General features: G+C 39.5%; 1 protein-coding gene across 2 annotated transcripts in view; it reads right to left on the reverse strand.

Moving 5' to 3' along the window:
* Nucleotides 1-13,400: 13,400 nt before the first annotated feature.
* Nucleotides 13,401-19,572, reverse strand: part of SGCG (sarcoglycan gamma) — a 46,483-nt gene continuing 40,311 nt past the window's right edge. For both annotated transcript variants that reach the window (XM_053456425.1, XM_053456424.1), the window contains exons 6-8: nucleotides 18,975-19,047; nucleotides 14,601-14,724; nucleotides 13,401-13,854 (exon numbers count right to left, since the gene is read on the reverse strand). In XM_053456425.1, the coding sequence (XP_053312400.1) occupies nucleotides 13,681-13,854; nucleotides 14,601-14,724; nucleotides 18,975-19,047 (371 nt within the window). In that variant the 3' untranslated portion in view covers nucleotides 13,401-13,680. The remainder of the gene's footprint in view (nucleotides 13,855-14,600; nucleotides 14,725-18,974; nucleotides 19,048-19,572) is intronic.

The raw sequence follows: 19,572 nt of genomic DNA on the forward strand, positions 1-19,572 counted from the left end.
GAAGCTTTGTTTCTGGATGATATCAGTGGCAGATGGGGTTGGTCTATCTTGGAAAAGATTGTAGAACGATTCTCTACTTTCATGTCTAACAAATAAATGTAAAATACTAAGGGAGTTTGGCCTGTGTGTTAGTTAATATTTATATTTGTAGTCATGTTTGAACAATGTCCTGCTCCTAGTCACCCAGGTGTACTAAAAAATATAAAATATCAGAATATACTTTAAATATATTTTATTCATATGAATTCATATGAATAAACCAACATTCCAACAGACCAACATTGAAAACAGCCGCTGAGCGTCTGTGAACGGGATTGAAAGCCTCTTCCGGCCTTCGGCGTCTAATGAAATTAAAGGGGCTGGCCTGCACCCACCGCGGCGCCCAATGGCCGTGCCTCAGCTCTTTGTCCCACCCATTTTAAGACGTAGGACGAAGTGCTGAGGCATGGCCAATGGGCGGCGTGGTGCGTGCACGCCGCCCTTTTAATTTCATGAATGGCCTCCACCCGCTGCCCCCAGCAGACATCAGGAAGCAGTGGTAAGTTGGGGGGGGCGGTATCAGGCATATAGGGGGTTAAAAGACATATCATGGGGCAGAGCAACATATAAGGGGTATAAGACATTTCTTGGGGCAGTGTGGCAAGCCTGGGGGCAGATGTGCATAACTGGGGGGCAGGTTGCCAAATAAAAGGAAATAAAAACAAAAATGTCTCAATCATAGCTTTTCTTAAATATGAAAAAAATAGTTTACATGAATTAAGAAATAAGTTAATTAAAAAAAATCCTTACTGCTGTGGACTACTCTTCCAATGATGCTCAGCCAGCATTATGGTAGACACCTGGCTGGCTGAGAATCATAGGAATTTTAGTTCACAGCTAGCATCTGCAGCTTTACTGTTGCTGCACTTCTGGCTGAGCACTTCTGGCTGAGCCTTATAGGAATTCAATTCAATGTGTTGGTTATTTTTAATATAGTATATATATATATATATATATATTTTTTTTTTTGCAATCTTGCTTAACAGCTAAACAATTACACAATTTATGTTCAGCAACATCTGATTACAGTCATACCCCACATACATGTTCACGATGACTATAATTTTTATATATTATCGTATATTACATATTCATTTAATACTATAGACTAAATGGGTTTGAAGGAAGTGATTTTTTTCTTCGTTTTTTTACTCAATGGAAGGACCTAGGGTCTTTTTTTTTAATGTATTTTGGGGATCTTCTAAAGATTAAAGATAGAAGACTGAAAGAAGAAGATGCAAAACAGATGCAAAATGTCTACTAATCAGTCCTTGATCTTGTCTTAAATTCAGGATATCTATGCCTACTCCATGCCCACCACAATATATGTACTACTTCTAGTTTCTGCCCCACTTATCTACCACCCTCTCAGTAAAGTACAACTACCTTACATTACATCTAAACCGCTGATACTCTAGTTTTTAGGTGAAGACCAACAACATTTCACCTCCTTTGAGATAAACTTCATTCCTGTACTTAACTACTATTATTACATCTCATCTTTCTCTTCTTTCCTCCCAGCTATACATATTGAGATGGTTTAGTCTTTCCTAATAATTTTTATCCTGCACGCCCTTTACCAATTTAGTAGTCCCTCTCTGAACGCTCTCCAATATGTCAATATCCTCCTGTAGATGGCGACTATACTCTATCTATGCCTGCTAATAATGCCTCGCTGTACAACCCAGCACCCTACTTGCCTTTTTTTCTGACACTTTGTTACTTTGCCTGCCTTTAAGTCCTCATTTGCATTTGAAAAGCTATCGTTTTTTGGATTCATGTAGGTATGTATGTATAAGTGTGCAATCTTTCAGAAAAAGTCTAGATTTTAGACAGTTTATTGTGCAGTGTGTCACAACTGAGCAAAACATGTATTAGGTTGGTGTCTTGTGTTACAGTAATTTATCACTAGATGGCAGTATAATATTATATATATGCACACAGTATATATACTGTATATCACTGTAAATCTGTCAATCTACACACACAGTTGTACCCTCTTTGAATTAACTTTTTCAGCAATTTCAGCCATAGTAGCTCGTCTGTTGGATTTGACCCCACGGGCCAGCCTTTGTCCCCCACGTGCATCTAGCTGTCACAGTTTGGCCCTTGTGAAAGTCGCTCAGATCCTTACGCTTGACCATTTTTCCTGCATCACACATCAACTTTGAGGACGAAATGTTCACTTGCTGCCTAATATATCTCACCTACTGACAGGTGCCATGATAACATTCAGTTCACTTTCCAGGGTCATAATGTTATGGCTGAGCGGTGTATATATATAAAAAAATTAATGTTGACAATAATATTAATTTCACTAATTTGTAAACTGTATGTCAGCTGGAAAAAAAATGAAATCTGAAAATATAATTAACTTATAAATAAATTAAATTTAAAGTTTAAATAACATTTACGGAATAGATAAGGAACAGCATAATCACTATATGCTAAGCCAGAAATTTACGTGGTAGGCCTCTGCCCCGTGTCACCTCTGCCCCTGAAACAACCTGCCTGTGCCACCTCTAACAATTAAGCAGTCTGCTTGTGCCACCCCTGCCCTCTTACAAGCCTGCCTGTACTGCCCCTGCACCTTAAGTAGCCTGCCTGTGCCACACCTGCCCCTAAACACTTATAACATACATTCATTCACTCACTCACTCATTCACCCTCTCATATCCCCTTACCTCACCCAGAGAGATTTCTGGTCTGGGATCCGGCTGAGCAGCACTGGGTCCTCGCAGATGTCTATGTGGCCAGACGGCCGCCTAACACTGGCCCGCATCTTACTGCTGTGACATCCGCACACTGGGAAAGGAAACTCTCTTTTTCCTCCCAGGTGAAGCGGTAAGCTGCGGGGCCGCGTTAGGCGACCGTTCGGTTTCTCGTTAGGTGGCACCCCCCGATGATTGACACTGGGGGTGGACCTTATAATATATATATATATATATATAAATCTTACCATTAGAAAGGATTTATTGGCACAGACTGGATTAAGAGAAAGATAGACTAACATTTTCACTTACAAGCATAATTCAGTCCAGAGTGTGAGTTTATCATTTTTTTTAATTACTATTAATAAGACAATATATTGAGCCTATAATGTTTAAAGTGTTGCCGTCCCTTTCTTGAGGTTTGAGCTCACATCTAGCCACCACACTGTGAACTAGGTTCTCCGGATATAAAGAAAATAGTTGGTTTCTTATGGGCAAGGTAAAATCTATGAAATATATATATATATATATATATATATATATATATATATATATATATATATATATATATAGTAACATGGTGCAGGGTGTTGTTGCGGATGACGTATACATTCCCCCTTAATTTTGCAGGGTTTTGTATGATATATAGCCCCAGGGGGAGTATGTGTTGCTCCAGATTATAATATGTTTCTATATGGGCCCCTGGGGTGGAGCATACGGAGAGTAGGGCGGGCCGGTGCTCCACCCCGCAGTTTCCATACACCTGGAATGACACAGGATCCAGGCCAGGACTTTAGGCTGACTCCAATGCACTGACTGGTCAGCTGCAAGTAATTAGCTGCACCGACTGCAATAAAGCCTGACCTGTTGGAGAGAGAGAGGAAGAGAGAGAGTTTTGTTTGGAAGCAGCAGGACTTGCTATGTAAAAAAGAGACCATCAAAAAGGTTGGTGAGATTCTGTTTAGTTTAGACCCCCGATTAGTGAGGGACTTCTATGTTAGTAAGTGCTCAGACGAGCTAGGCTTTTGTTTATAGGGAATTTGTGTTCTGTATAATCCTGTTAATACGTGGATTACAAATAAATTGTGGTTGATTACCTTACCGAGACTGTGGCTTTAATACCCTAGAGGACCGTGCTGTTTGGTACCCTGTGTGGGTGCAGGATCACAATATATACACATATATATATAATATGTGTAGAAATTATGTACCTCTTTATATTTTGTATTTATCCTGAAACCGCAAATATTATTTTTGATGAGTTTTCTTAGCACAATTTGCATATGCTTCATCACCTGTAAATAAAATTGGGTTGATCGACTAAATTGATATGCTATATGTTTCCTTTTTCATTTATCTCTTTATTGATTCTTTCTTTTTCTGTATGTTTATATAGTATTCTCATTTTCAGCCAGATTTGGATACAGGTTGTGTGTACCAGCCCAAGGCAAAGCAATTTTCACAAAGAACTGAATTTGTTAAGGAAAATTGGCTTATAAATGTTCCCTTTAGAAGCTAACAATATGTCACATAAGCCTTTGGAATTTATAACATGGCAGGAAAAATAGATCATAATATTGGCCTAATTGCTCATCTTTACAACTAACTTCTGCAGGAAAGAAATAGTGTTTGTTACTTCATTTAAATTACTTGCTGTACTGTAGGGATTATCAATGCTACTTATTATACTTTACATACTGGAATTTTATTACACAGTTCAAAAATTACATTACATTTATTTATAGTGCCAGCAGGTTCCTTAGTAGAATATTTTAAAATCACAAATAATAACAAACTGGTACAAAAGGGCTCTGCTCTTGCAAATTTACGATCTAGCGGGTGGTTGAGGGGGAAGTGAAACAGTAGGAGAGGACTGCTTGGATGTGGATGAGTTGGTCATGTCAGGATGATCTGTAGAGATTCTTGGTCGTTCAGGAGGCTTGACTAGGATGCTGGCTGAGAGTGTTAGGAAGAAAGGTTGAACGTTGCATACAAAGGAGAAAGTCTAAGGAAGGGAATTACAGAGAAGAACTATAGCATGGGTAAAATCCTGAAACGGGAGTGGGACGAGGTAATGATGGTAGAAGAGAGATGCAAGTCATTAGAGGAAGAAGAGGGCAGTTAGGGGTGTATTTGGATAGGAAGAGATATAGGGGTGTGGAGAGTTGTTAAGGGCTCTGAAAGTCAGGGTCAGAAGTTTGAATTTGATTCTGAAGGGTATGAAGTGATTGGTACAGTGGAGCAGCAGTTGAGGAATCGTGACAGAGAAAGTTAAGTCTAGCTGCAGTGTTGAGGACGGATTGGAGCGGTGAAAGGCAGGAGAGAGGGAGACCAGTTAGTAAGGAGTTGCCATAATGCAGACGCAATATCACAAGGGAGTGGATTAGCATTTTGGTTGTTTCTTGTGTGAGGAATGGGCGGATGTTTTTCTGGTGAAGGGGACAGGATTTGGTGAGGAACTGGATGTGAGGAATAAGGGAGAGTACAGAGTCAAGCATGACACCAAGGCAGCAGACTTGGTCAGTTGCTTGGATGATGGAGTTGTCAATACTAATAAAGATGTCAGGAATTGTGGACAGAGTGGATGGCGGGATTACCATAAAATAAGTCTTTGCGATGTTGAGCTTTAGATAATGCAACGCCATCCATGATGCAATTCCTGAAAGACATAAGGCGAGAGAGTGAATAGGATGTCATAGGTGCATAGGTGGTAATGGAAACCAAAGTAAGATATGAGTTGTCTAAGTGAAGAGGTGTAGATGAAGAAGAGTAGAGGCCCAAGAACTGACCCCCGAGAAATACTAGATAGCGGTAGTGCGGAGGATCAAGTTCCAGCGAAGGAGACAGAAGTTTTCTGTTGACCATTGGAACATAAAATGTAATTTCACAAAGTTAGGATTGGTAAGTAACATACCGTATTTGCTCGATTATAAGACGACCCTGATTATAAGACGACCCCCCAAAATCTGAATATTAACTTAGGAAAAAAAGAAAAAGCCTGAATATAAGACGACCCCAAAGGAAAAAAGTTTTACCAGTAAATGTTAATTCATGTAAACTATTTTTTTTTATAAAAGCTATGATTGAGAAAAAGATTTTTTTTGTTTTTATTTCTTGTATTTTCCAACCTGCCCCCCAGTTACGCACATCTGCCCCCAGGCTTGCCACTCCAATATGGCACTGTGGCCCATGATATGCCTTTTAACCCTCTATATGCCACTGTGCCCCATGGTATGCCTTTTGACCCCCTATGTGCCACTCTGCCTCCAGAAATGCCTTATACCCCTATATCCCATTCTGGCATTTAGGGGGTTAAAATGCATATTATGGGGCAGAGTGGCATATAGGGAGGTATAAGGCATTTCAGGAGGCAGAGTGGCATTAAGGGAGTTAAAAGACATTGTATAGAGCACTCTGCCTCCAGAAATGCCTTATACCCCTATATGCCACTCTGCCATTTAGGGGGTTAAAAGGCATATTATGGGGCAGAGTGGCATATAGGGAGGTATAAGGCATTTCAGGAGGCAGAGTGCTCTATTAAATCCCCCCTTAACGCCACTCCAGAAATGCCCTATGCCCCCATTTGACACACACACACACACACACCCTATACCCCCATTTAACTAACACACACACACACACACACTCTCTCTCTCTCTCCCCCTCTCCCTCTCTCCCCCTCTCTCACCCCCCTTCCCCCGCTCTCCCCCCTCTCTTACCGGTGCTTCCAGCTGGGGCAGCGGGTTGACGTCGCCTTCTGCTGCAGCCGGAAGGAGGTGTGGCTAGCAGCGGGGGTTTGTATGCGTCCGTCGCGTATACTTTCCCGGGTTGTCAGAGATCAAAGTTCCCCGCACCGGTGCGGGGAACTCTGATCTCTGACAGTCGGGGAAGGTCTATGCAACGGACGCAGACAACCCCCGCTGCTAGCCACACCTCCTTCCGGCTGCAGCGGACGTTGTCTACGCGGATCGCGTACACCGGTAAGTGTGTGTGTGATGGGGGGGGTGAGACAGGAGGATCCAGGTCCCCTGCAGCGGTGCGGGGGATCTGGATCTTAGTCTCCTAATCAGACCTCTATTTGAGGTCTGATTAGAAGACGACCCCGATTAGAAGACGAGGGGTATTTTTCAGAGCATTTGCTCTGAAAAAAACCTCGTCTTATAATCGAGCAAATACGGTATTACAATCATAAATTAATCCCTAAGTATCTGAATCTTGTAGATGTTGACACTTCACAATTAGCCTATGTAGTTTAGATGTTTTGACTTGCCTGAAAACAGTTGATTTAATATCCAAAGAAGGTAAAACATATTGAAGGTTGGGGAATGCCAGCAATCCTTGATAGATATCATAAACTCTACATATATCTAGCCATGTTGACAGGCACAGAGGCTCTGGAAAACATTCTAATGCTGTAATTGGGTAACAGCTATCTTGCCCACTTAAGCAGAATTAAATAAGCTCTCCTGTAGCCCTATATAGGGGCACATGAAATGTAATATTAACCTGCGCTGCCCTAGATGCCAAATAATGTAAGTGTAAGTTTTCCCCATTTTTCCTACTATGGTGGGTTTGTTTTCCTGTGCCTTAGGTGAACCATGTTGCTCCAGTGTCACCTTGCCTGATTGGCCTTTTGACCTAACTACATCGAAGCTACATCACACACTACGTTGTCTGAGACATCATTCCTCCAGCGCTCCAAGCTCCAGGAGGCTTTTCATTTATGAGCGCTGAAGTAGGAGAGTGCCGGAAGAAAAATCAGTAGGCGAAACGGCAACTTTCCAGCAAACACCTGCTTTAGCGAATAAACCCCTTTATATATGAAAACATATATGTTAAGGCTAATTGCATTAGCCTGTAGTTGTGGGATGGGCTGTGGTTATTAAACCAACGCCTGGTCCTCCCGCAGCTACGTTGCAGTGTCTTGTGGTTGCCCTGCCCTGTTTCCCCCTCTTTTATTTCTCTTCCTTTCTCTGTCCTTCCTTTCATTTCTTTAACTTGGGGGACATTCTTCTAGGCCTACCTGGTACTTCAGTTTTGGCATACCTCAGACTGAATGGACCTTTTATGTGTATATATATATATATATATATATATATCTACATTCCACACACATTATATATATATATATATATATATATATATATATATATATATATATATATAGATCACATATGGTTGTATAATTTTATTTTTTTAATGGTTTTGCTGGGAATAAATGTCACTATGGTTAAAATATACAGGGTTAAACTAGTTTTACAATATTTAGAGAAAAAAAAAACACTGGAGCCTGAAGCGTATAGGATGTCATTTTCTTTTGCAAGGAATGGTTTAGAGTTTAATATCATCTCTACTGTAGTTTAACCTTTTTTTTTGTGACATTTAATAATCCAAAAGGGCAGCCATAAGCCACTAAAGACACAGAGTTTACACAAGATTTAACAGATTCATATCTTTAAATTGCTCCTACAGCACAACCCCAATTAGCAAAGTATACTGCAACATAGACTGAGTAGCCAGAGATGAAGCTATATCACATTTCACTGATTCATTAAATAAAGCTATCTTATGTCTAGGAACCTTCAAAATGAGCTGATCCATAGAGCTGAAACATTGGACCAGCCCTCCAATATGAAGCGATAAAAAACAAACAAAAAAACCCAAAACAATATTGTTAAAGGGTGCTAAAAGAGGAACTTTGACAATCAATGAACTGGTGCTGTAACTCCTGCCAATAAAACCAATAAGTAAAAAAAAAAAGTAATGAAGCCTTTAAACTCTATCTATTATCTCCATCTTCCATGAGCTATTTCTCTATAATACACAACAAATCACAAATCTCCCAATAAAATGAAACACACATTGATTTGTGTATTATCACATTAGTTCACAATTCAACAGAGACAAGGAAATATTGCTTTATAAGTGAGAAACAATATTTATTAAAGAGACACGTGGCTTAAACATATAGTTCAATTAGGCACTCAAAAGTTGCGTCAATGGGGTGACGGGTTTCTTTTCTTTATTCTTCTTTCATGTCCCTGCATGTCTTGCTTTCCTTCTTTCTCAGTTTGTCTTTCTTATTTTCCCCTTTGATTCTTCTACCTCATTTCTTCTTCCTCTCTTTTGCTTTATCTCTCTTTCTTTTTCTCCCTTATCTACGCTTTCTTTTCTCGCTTTCTTTCAATTTACTCCATAAGAGCAATTTAATTTCAGCCTGTTTAATTGAAAAATAAAAAAGCCAACAACTATATCTAAACATTAAAAAGTACTTAATGGAACCAAAATCTGCAAAGCCAAAACTGTCACACAAAACTTTAACTTTTCTAATGATTAATTTGAGTATTAATCAGCTTTCAGTAGTCATATTTCAGGAATCACAGAAGCTTACATCGATTTTAAGAGGATTACAAGGCAGTCAATTTTATGTTGCACTAGTGTCTGTGTAGGATAAGTGATGTAAAGGTAAGGTGGAGGTGGAATAGATGGCATATTCATTCATGCTTTAACTCATAATCATTAAAACATCCAAATTTATGATAGGAAAAAGACACCTTTTTAACTTCATAATCCTATTTCACGAATACACACAACTGTAATGTGACCTGTTCACACAACTTGCTGTGCTGATAGTATTTATAGTTTCCTTTTTAACTATTATTGTTATTTTAGCACCTCCATGAGATCTTTTTAAAACTTGTTGAGTGTTTAAAAAAGTATTTTTTACTTGCATGGTTTGATAGAACGTGAAGTAGTGTTTCTGGAAAATGCAGCTGTGCACATCCAACTTCCTATAGGCTGCTATATATATAAAAATAAATAATCATTTGAAATCGTAATCTCTGAAAATGTGAAAAACGAATTACTGTGATACAGTTCAAATTAAAAAAAAAAAAGTCATAATAAAATATAATGTAATAAAGTTTGTGTCAACCTATTTACAGATGGAAAATCAAGTTATGGATTCAAATGAAAACCTAGGTATTTTAAAAAGACACAAAAGCCTGGCCCTTCAAAGTCATCCAATCAGTTCAACTGGAGGTTGAGTTCAGCGAATTACAGCTAAATTATTACTATGCCGACTAGAACATTTGCAAGAATGACATTTCTTGATGTGGCTCATCATTTTCCTAATGACTCATCCATTGAAATGAATACATTTTATGCATACTTTTTAGACCAAGACTTGGTCTAGAAATGGTTAGTCGTGTCTAAAGCAATTCCATGCACCGAGAAAACAAAAGCAGATCGCCTACACATGGTCAATGGTGTCTAACGTCAATACAATTGTACTACCTCGACAATGATGCCTACAAATGTACAGCTCATGATACATATAATACATTAGTGAACTTATCATAGTATGTTTCGCCCTGCACAGTATGTTTTTATATGATTTAGACACACTGTTTTGTGGAATCGGGAGAGATAGGGCTGTGATTCGGCAGTACTCCACTGAATGCTTGTATTGATCTAAGCAGTTGTGGATCTGTGCACTGGGCATTGAAGACTATTGCAGCATGTACTGTGTTCTTTAATGGAAAAATCTAGTTTTCAGATGGGTCATTGCGTTTTCCAAATTACTAAATATTTTACTGCTGGTTCATCCAGTGATCAGGAGATATTTTGAGATTCTTTGTACCTCAGCAACGTGAGTTAAGTCTCTAAATTTTACATGCCACCGTGCTGAGAAGACTAGATACACAAGCACTAAGACATGTTGCAACCCCTACTCAAGAGCGTAAAATAAAACCAAAAGTCTTGCACTAATGCAGGACCAGACTAAGATGTAAATAGTTCCAGGAATTTTAAAGTACAGAAGCTCATTTGTGACTTATACAACATTTTTAGAGTCTTCTTGACTATAATTGATCACTGTTCTCAAGTGTTATTTAAATTAGTCTTCCAGCTATATTACAGGGTGATGTGTGTTTGTGTTCTAGATGAAGTGGGATATTCATGACATAATAGATTTCTAAAACAAACCTCATGCTCCTTAAGCTGCATACTCAGCTTCTTTTGTCTGCAGTCAGCAACATGTTCCAAAAATTAAGTTTCTAAATCCTCGTGCAATTAAGGAATATTATCCAACATTCTTCTATAAGTTCTAAGAGTGACCCAGGCTAGGTTAGCGCTTGAGAAATACCATCTTAGTAGAAAGAGACACGCTAAATCTTGCACCATAGGTTACTCCCTGTGGCGTATTCTCGCTTAAGAGAGCATATTAAGAACGCCACAGCTCTTTATACGCTGGGTAGAGACATCAAAGATTTCTCATGAAGCATGAGCACATGAGCACATACACAATGCACAACATTCGTTTCGTTCAAATGTGTTTTTGTGCCGCATTTTACAGTTTTGTCCTTTCGTCCGAATAACAAGTCAACGAATGCAACCTCGGACGAAAGAAACGAAAAGCGTATGCGCGCAATACGAAACTGTTCGTTCAACTGGTCACGGCGGCCGCCATTTTAACTGCTCTAAGAGGAGAAGAATTTTGCCTGCGCTAAGATGAGGGACATTGAGTAAGCTGATCTTTCTTTGTCCAATCAGCTCACTCCTGCCACATCATGCTGAGGGCTTGTCCAATGACTGTGCTGCATCTTTCAAAGAGAAAAAAAAGAGAGCCTATATAAGAGCAGAGCAGGCAGGGGATCCGTTCATTTCACTGTGACTGCTTTATGTGACATTGTTGTGCTGCATCGGAGCATTTTACAAAGTGATATTCTTTTGTGTGAGACTTGGTGAGTAGACTTGGTCACAGTGTCTAAGACTCTCTAAAGTTTTGATTTTATTAAGATCATTAATTAAATTAATTTTATCAATTTAATTTAGATCATTTAACCAGTCCACTACTATCCTTAACCCTATAACACTAAGCTCATTTTGACCCTCTTTCTTCTAGCAATTTGTCTGATATTCCCTATTCAACTTCTTTTGTACATTTATTTCTTGTTTCCATGACAACCAAATGAATGAGATTTTTTTTCCGAAAACGTTGGACAAATTGTGTTGAATACGAAGACGGACGAAGAAAATTTCCCCTCGAAAACGAAGACAAATTTTCCGTTGCCCAAGTCCACCAGAAACTACTTTATCATTACATCATGCGATGAGAAAATGGCAAAACAACTAAACCACCAACAAGATGAAAGACATTATTTTTTGCAGTTGGCTAAGTTCCCAGAATTGCCAGAACTATGCCAGCTTAATAACAGTTTATAAAATTTGATCTTGGCCCACCCTTGGATTGGCCTTAAGCTTAAAGAGTCCCCAGAAAAGCCAACTCTTTTACTGGCCCCTTATAAGTTATTATAAAGTTATTGTAGAGTTCCCAGAATAAGTATGGAAGCTGCTGTAAATAACCTAGTTTGTATTTTTTTTTATCTCATTGGTGATTAAGTGGCATGTTGTGGTTAAATGTCTTTGCTGTAGTTTATCTTTGCTTAACAGCACTTGTACAGTGTGTTTCATCAGTTCTTGTATGGTGTCTACATTGAATTTAGTCAGGTCAAGTGGAGGTTAGAAAAAATGTTGTCCTCGTACCAACTGCACATCTCATTAGATTACTTTCTGGGTAGGGTTTTCAATAGTTTGAATGTGGCATTTAATGACCCTTAAATTTAGTCAGGTCCTTGAATTGCTTGCTGCAGTGTTTTAAATACCGTTTTGATCATTTTTACTTTAGTTAGCTCATTGAATCAATCCAATGGTTTAGTATGCTCAGAATCCTAGATATATTTTAGCCCTGCCTAATAGTACAGAATATAGAAAAGGTCCTTTTTCATGATATTTGACACAGCAAGGAGCACAAACGCTCATATATTAGATCATTTTTTTTTAGTCTACTACTAGTATACTAACAAAAGATTGGTTTTTAGAGTTTTCCTATACATATTATGTTGCATAGTCAATATTTTATCTGATTATATATGTTTTGTATTTTTAAATTGGGTGCTGCCCCCAGCCTCCCCCTCTTCAACCAATATCCTCACTGCTGGACACCTGGATATGACATCATATTGCAGCACTCTTTCTGTTTAAGTCGTGTGATGCTGCATGCTGCTTACTATGGTGCCACCTCCGAACAGTATTCCAGAGTGTAAATGGTTCCATTGGGGAGATCAGCGTTCTGCTTTGTAACCGGCCCATTGAGCAGCGGCACGCCAAGGGCGCTCCCCCCTGTTTTGCTGCAGAGAAACCTTCTCTCCCTGGAACTGCTGCCTTAGGCATGATGCCACTCATTAACAGCCATAATAGGGTAATAACAAAATATCAACAAAATATTTAGCATAAGCAAACTGACCTATTAGCACATATCCTGTAGTCTAACGATCATTAGAATAATTTCTCACACGCAGTGAAAATCATGAGGGATACTCTTATGGAAAAATGAGTAGCCATAACAGAGACAATTGTAAGGTAGACAATAAAACTCCTGAACCTACTACTTCTGTATACTCATATATCCATACATTTGATTTATTGAATTTTCCTGCTTCAGAAAAGTTATTAATCCTTGATTTAAAAGTAGAAAGAACAAATTCACAAATAGGAATGAGCATGTTTTCAGGTTATTACCCATAATGAAGCGCCAGTTCAGTGAGGAGACAAAATACTTTTTTGTTTCTTTTTTTATTATATGGCTGATTTCCAAAAACTACAGCCTTGATATACTAGTTTTAGCCAAGACGACTTTCCAATGATATATCTTTTTCCAGCCTGAAGTTACTTGTGCTATTTAACACTGGCTAAAAAAATACTTACATTTTTTAAGTCAATAATCTGAAATACAAATTTGCAGCCTATGCGGTGTTCTTGATTTTTTTGTTTTAAAGTCTCTGAAATAATTTTAGCAAAGAGAAGGAAAGTCACCGGTCCTTATAAAATGTATTATTATCCAGAGACAAAGTGCCTGTCAAAGTTTTTTTTACTGGCAGTCGCGGCTATATTCTTGGCAAGTGGATCCCAAACCAGCAACCGACAGGTAGAGTTTCCCATCTGGGCAGACACAAATTTCATAGAGTTCCTGAGAGCTGCCAGACGTCCCCTTCGATCCATGAGGCAATTTGGGCATTCGCACTGTTTCAGCATCCAGCACAAGCTGTAATGGATAGAATATTGACTTATTACACAATACAAAACAGAAAAAGCAACATCAAATACTTATGATGTCAATATTTCTGGGCATTTTAGTCGCATTGAAATAAACAATTGCAAGGTCAAAATCAATGAGGCTACCAAACATTTTGTAGTTCTTTTGTACACCTATTTTAGAGAGACATTATTGTAGTTAAAAGCTAAAATTAATGTGTTAAAAAGTTGCCGATATAAACTACCAGCCCCTAAAGCATACATTTCAGCCCTTGGGAAAATGCCCCATAGGGTCTCTGGACTAGTGTTTATTTTTGCTTTTCTAGAAAGTTTCTACATCACTGTTCTTAAACATGATGTGAAGCTCCATCCACTGACTGGCCATCATCAATCGGGGCCAATGCAGCTGGGTCAGTGTCTAGTGGCCTTTATTCCCACTCGTGCGGGAGCTCCCCTCCTTTAGTGTGCAGGTGCCACAGACTTGATACATGAGTAGCATGTTACTTCCAGACGCTTCCACAATAATAGCACTTACAGTGGACCCAGGCAAAATTTCATGAACTAACTTATGGCATAGGTGGCATCCTATGGCAGCGCCATGTTTAAAGTCACGGAGCTCTTCAGTGCAACCCATTCTACTTCCAGTGTTTGTCTATGGAGATGGCTGCCTATGTGCTTGAGTGTCATATACGTTTGGTTATAAAGCATATATAAAACATATGTGCATAAAATGTATACAAAGAAAATAGATACAACCATTCCTTCACTACTGTGCAGTTTAATATCCTTTTGGGAAAGAGCTTCAATGTTCCCAGCTTGTGCTTTTATGTGAATGCCTCTTGGTGCATCCATGCTCAACGATCGAGTTGGTGACTCCAATCTAAACACAAGATAACAAATCAAATATTAAAATGACATTGATGCGCAACTATTCAGATTTAACTAGACTAGCACATAATCTGTAACTGAGCTCAGGTATTATACCAAACATGCTTTCACGTATCCCCAGTGTACACTTCATATGGTACTTATATATATGTCATACACAGAGCTTCCCACGATGACCCACATGCATCTTCACACACAGAAGGGAAGCCTACAAATCAGACAGTCTTTCTAGAGGCTATGAGACTGACACACACCCTGCCACAGAAATCACTCTTGGCTTATACTCTAGGCAGGTAGTGACCAAGGAACAAACATGCTCTGAAACACAGTGGTCAACCACGTCACAGAGAGATAACCAGTGTGAAAAATGGCAGCTGTATGGGTCCCTGAGGTTTTTTTTCACCCTGATGGGTTGTCCCTTTTCACCCTGATGGGTTGTCCCTTTTGCCATGTGATAAAGACAGCCCTAAATGTGTCCTTGAACCAGAGCTTCATTAAAATAATGACTGTTATACATTACGTAATATACATATCAATAAATAGATTTATTTACCTCATTCGGCTTGCCTCAGTGAAGGATCATTCACCCTGTAGGTGAATCCTTTACTTGTTTCGCGCCTAACAATGGCGTTTAATTAAAGGGATACAGACTATGTCCCGGTGTTGGGCACGAAACACACGAGGCATTTACCTACGGGGTGATTGATCCTTCACTGAGGGCCAAGCCAAATAAGGTAAATAAATCTATATAATAATATCCATTAGCTTGTCTGAAAATTATTTCCTTTGGAGTTGCAGATCAAAATCTTGTTTGATTTTTGAAGCGCGTTTAGCGATTGAAGTGTCAAGTGGTCGTGGAACGTGGACGCTTTGGACTGCATGTGTTGTGAGCCAAGGAGAGATGTTTCCAGCTTTAAATTCTGATGGACAGTTATGTTGTAACAAGACGTGGGGAGGAGCGGGGCTCAAGGTGGGGCAGAACCCAATGTGATACCTTGTTATGTTCAGCTTTAGTCACAAGGAGCTGTGATGGCCAAATGGCCTAAAAGCCTCACTGTGTGCCAAACCGTAACAGTGGGGCAGACAAACTGGACAGTGCTCAAAAAATCAAGACTTTACTTCTTTGTCTAAAATTGTGATCGAAGCAGGGTTGATGTTCAAACAACACCTTCCTTATACCCAGATGTATTCCTTTACATAAGCCAAGTGACAAATATGGGTGTTCACAGGCACCAGTAATAAACCAGCAGAAAACAAACTCGATGCTCACTGTTTAGTCCTGTCCAAAACATCCATGATGCCTAAAATCTTTTTTACTCTAGACTCAAGCATTCTGAGGTATGAATAAAAAATAAGGAGGAGCAATTATAAAGAGAGAGGTTTAAGACACTAAACACCTGAAATGAAAAAAGTGAACAAGGGTAAAATCAAAAAAGGATGGCATGTACAATTGTGCTCAAAAGTTTGCATAACCTGGCAGAAATTGTGAAATGTTGGCATTGATTTTTTAAAATATGACTGATCATATTTACGTCTAAGGCTGACAGCAATGTGATTTACCACGAAGCCCCTAAAACAGTAGTGTATCTATAGGGGGAGAGGCTGCCTCCCCTGGGCTGGTCCATCACTTCAGATGTCGGCTTCTGTGCTCCCTAATCACTATGTGCGGGTAATGGATGCCGAGCGCCCCCGGATATGACGTCTTATCCCGGCGATCTGCATCAATAGCCCACACATAGCAATGTAGGAGCACTAGAGCAGAGGTCTGGATGACATACCCCGCACTGCGAAGACAGGATGGAAGATGAAAAAGGTAACAGATGAGGAGAAAGAGGTGTAAGGGCAATGTATGTGTACATATGTACATAACTTCTGACACACTGTAATTTGGAGTGACGATACCAAAATAGAGCTTTATGGTTAGGGGTCAACCAGGCCTATAGCGAAAAGAATACCTTCCCCACTGTGAAGCATGGTGGTGGCCTGCTGATGTTTTGGGGGTGGGTGAGCTATAAAGGCACAAGAAATCTTGTGAAAAATTGATGGCAAGATTAGCGCAACATGTTATCAGAATATACTGGCAGAAAATTTGCATTCTTCTACACGAAAGCTGCGCATGGGACGCTCTTGGACTTTCCAGCACGACAATGGACAATGGACAACGGCCCTAAGCACAAGGCCAAGTGAACCTTCCTGTGGTTAAAGCAGAAAAAGGTGAAGATTCTGTTGTGACCATCACTCCCTCCTGACCTTATTATCATCGAGCCACTCTCTACACACTGTCATTGATGTTAAAGGGGGCAATACACAGTATTAAGAACTAAGGGTATGCAGACTTTGAAACAGGGCCGTACTCAATAAACTACTATTAAATACCATTTTTTTGTGTTCTACACTAAATAGTAAAGCAATACTCATCTGTAATAGTGTACTGTGCAATGAATTGTTATTGTGATTTGTGTAAAATAAGTGAGAGTGACAATAGTTCTAAATGTCTACAGCCTTTCAAGTGCACCCGCTCAATTAGTGAACTCACAAAATAAGTGATTTTGCCTTACAAGATACAGTTATAGGATGAGAAACATCCCGGCAACAGAGTTATAGCACTTTATACAACATTAAGGGTGCAATAAAGCTTTCTGCTTGACAAGTTAGCTAGCACATAAAAGTGACGAATAAAATTCACTAGCAGCGTAAAAGCCATAAAATTAGCACAAAGAAATAAAAATAAGTTAAACTATGATCAGGACTGAAGTTTTCAATAAATATCATTTCATGATACCACTGCTGAATAGCAAAATACAGAGCTTGGCATGATTTCCAAAGCTTAAAGAGATCAAGATATGAAATTAGGCTAAAATGTGATTTTTGTGTCTAAGGGTAACGATATTTACCGTATTGGCCCGATTATAGGCCTTGCTTTTTTCTTTAAGCCTTAAAAGTGGGGGTGCGGCCTATAATCGGGGTTTAGCACAGGGATGCGCAATTCGTATCGCCCTACACTGGGCAGGTGTTTTTTTTCTTTTCTATTAAGCAGTTAAGATCCAGATCCCCCGCAGCGCTGCCGGCACTTCCATCTGGCTTTTGGTGCTCCAACATAGAAGCCCCAGTGGAAGTACGGGCCAGTAGCAGCGGAGGTTGTCTGCGCGCATCGCGTGGGCATTCAGCGGCTGCCAGAGAGAAGGATCCCCCGCAGCGCTGTATCCTCCTCTCTGGCAGCCGGTGAACGTCTGCGCGATGCGTTACTGACAGGAGGTAGAAAGCAGGTGCTGTTGGCAAAAGCGTCCAGAGTAGTCTAAATCTTTATATTGGGTTTCCCATGAGGCCTCCACTTGATCTCCTTTTATATATTAAGATTGATAAATGCAACTATGGGGGCTGACAACTGCTCTTCCCAAATCCATGTCTAGTGGTGTGGGGGCACTGGGGTTAGTGGCACCGGGGTGTAGTATTTCTCCCCGTCCCCGTAATTAATATCCAGACTAACATACGCACATACTTCGTCTAACATGCACACATTCTGAAACCATACACTTACAAACACAATTTAATACCACACTGACACAGGCTAACATCATACACTAACACACACGCTAACTCTTTATGCTCACACACACTTTCTCCTCCAACCCCCCCTCAACAGTGAAGGAGAGTTCTCCCTCCTCCTCTTTTCACCTCTCCTCTCCCATATGCAGTATAGCTCACATAGCTCTCTGTCCCTCCCTCCAACTCTTGTGGAGCCCTTATCTTCTGTTCAGCTGGTAACCATAATACCAGACCCATGGTTAGGGGGGGGGATTGTAAAACAGCAAACTGACTAAAAGGTGTTACATATACACATTACTAAATTTCCAAGTCATGCTAAGTAATAAAACTTTTTTGACATCATCTTCAAATTTTAACATTGCCAGGGCACAGGTGTCTGAAAGGCTTAACACATATTGGCATTGTGTGTGGAATTATCTCACTGAATACCTAAACAAAAGTTGGAAAGCAGCATTTTCATGTCCTGGAGTAAGGCAGGAATACATTTTACATAAAAGAGGGAAAATGCTTAAATGATCCAGTTTCTCTGAGGTGCGCATGTCCTCCACTGTATTAAACAATTGATGCATATTGGAGGAGTGAGTCTATATAGGCTACCCTCTTATTCTTATTTATGTATGGCACACTTACTTTTCAGTTAAATAAAACTGTGAATGCAATTCAATATTCACTGTGCAATTAGGGTCCAGTATATACCTGAGTTGCTTTGATGTATCAGCTCGAACAAGAGGAGTTTCCACAGAATGTTCAAATAGGGCACCCTCTGGTCCTGCAACAAATAAGAACTGTATTATAAATTATTCTTTATTATTATTATTGTTATGACTCTCTGAGTCAGAGTATAACATTATTGTGTAGTGAGCAATAAAACCTTTTTACTGTGTCCATTAGGAAAACATGAATCTAGTCTATTCACTAAAAGTTGGGTAATAGCTAGTTGGCTTGGCAGTCAAGTTCTTAAAAGTCGAGAAAATTGCCCAATTCGCTAATTCGTCAATTTCGATTTTCAGTTACCGTGAGTTTCAATATAAGTTTTGCAAGTTACAATGGAAAGTCTGGAGTCAACTGAATGTAAGTTCGCTGTTGAGTGCTTGAGAATTAGGTAATTATGTCCCACAACCAATTAACAAAAAATATGGAAACAGCCATGATAGGTCCCCTGGTTGGTTAGCAACGAAACACCCAGGAAACACTTTTCCCCTTGAAGTTGCTTGTTATCCAGATTTATAAGTACAATAACAATAATAATAGATTGGATTTGTCTAGGAATTTATTCACAAACATTCACATGATT

The sequence above is a fragment of the Spea bombifrons genome, chromosome 2, assembly GCF_027358695.1.
Source record: "Spea bombifrons isolate aSpeBom1 chromosome 2, aSpeBom1.2.pri, whole genome shotgun sequence".
NCBI classification, from domain to species: Eukaryota; Metazoa; Chordata; class Amphibia; order Anura; family Pelobatidae; genus Spea; species Spea bombifrons.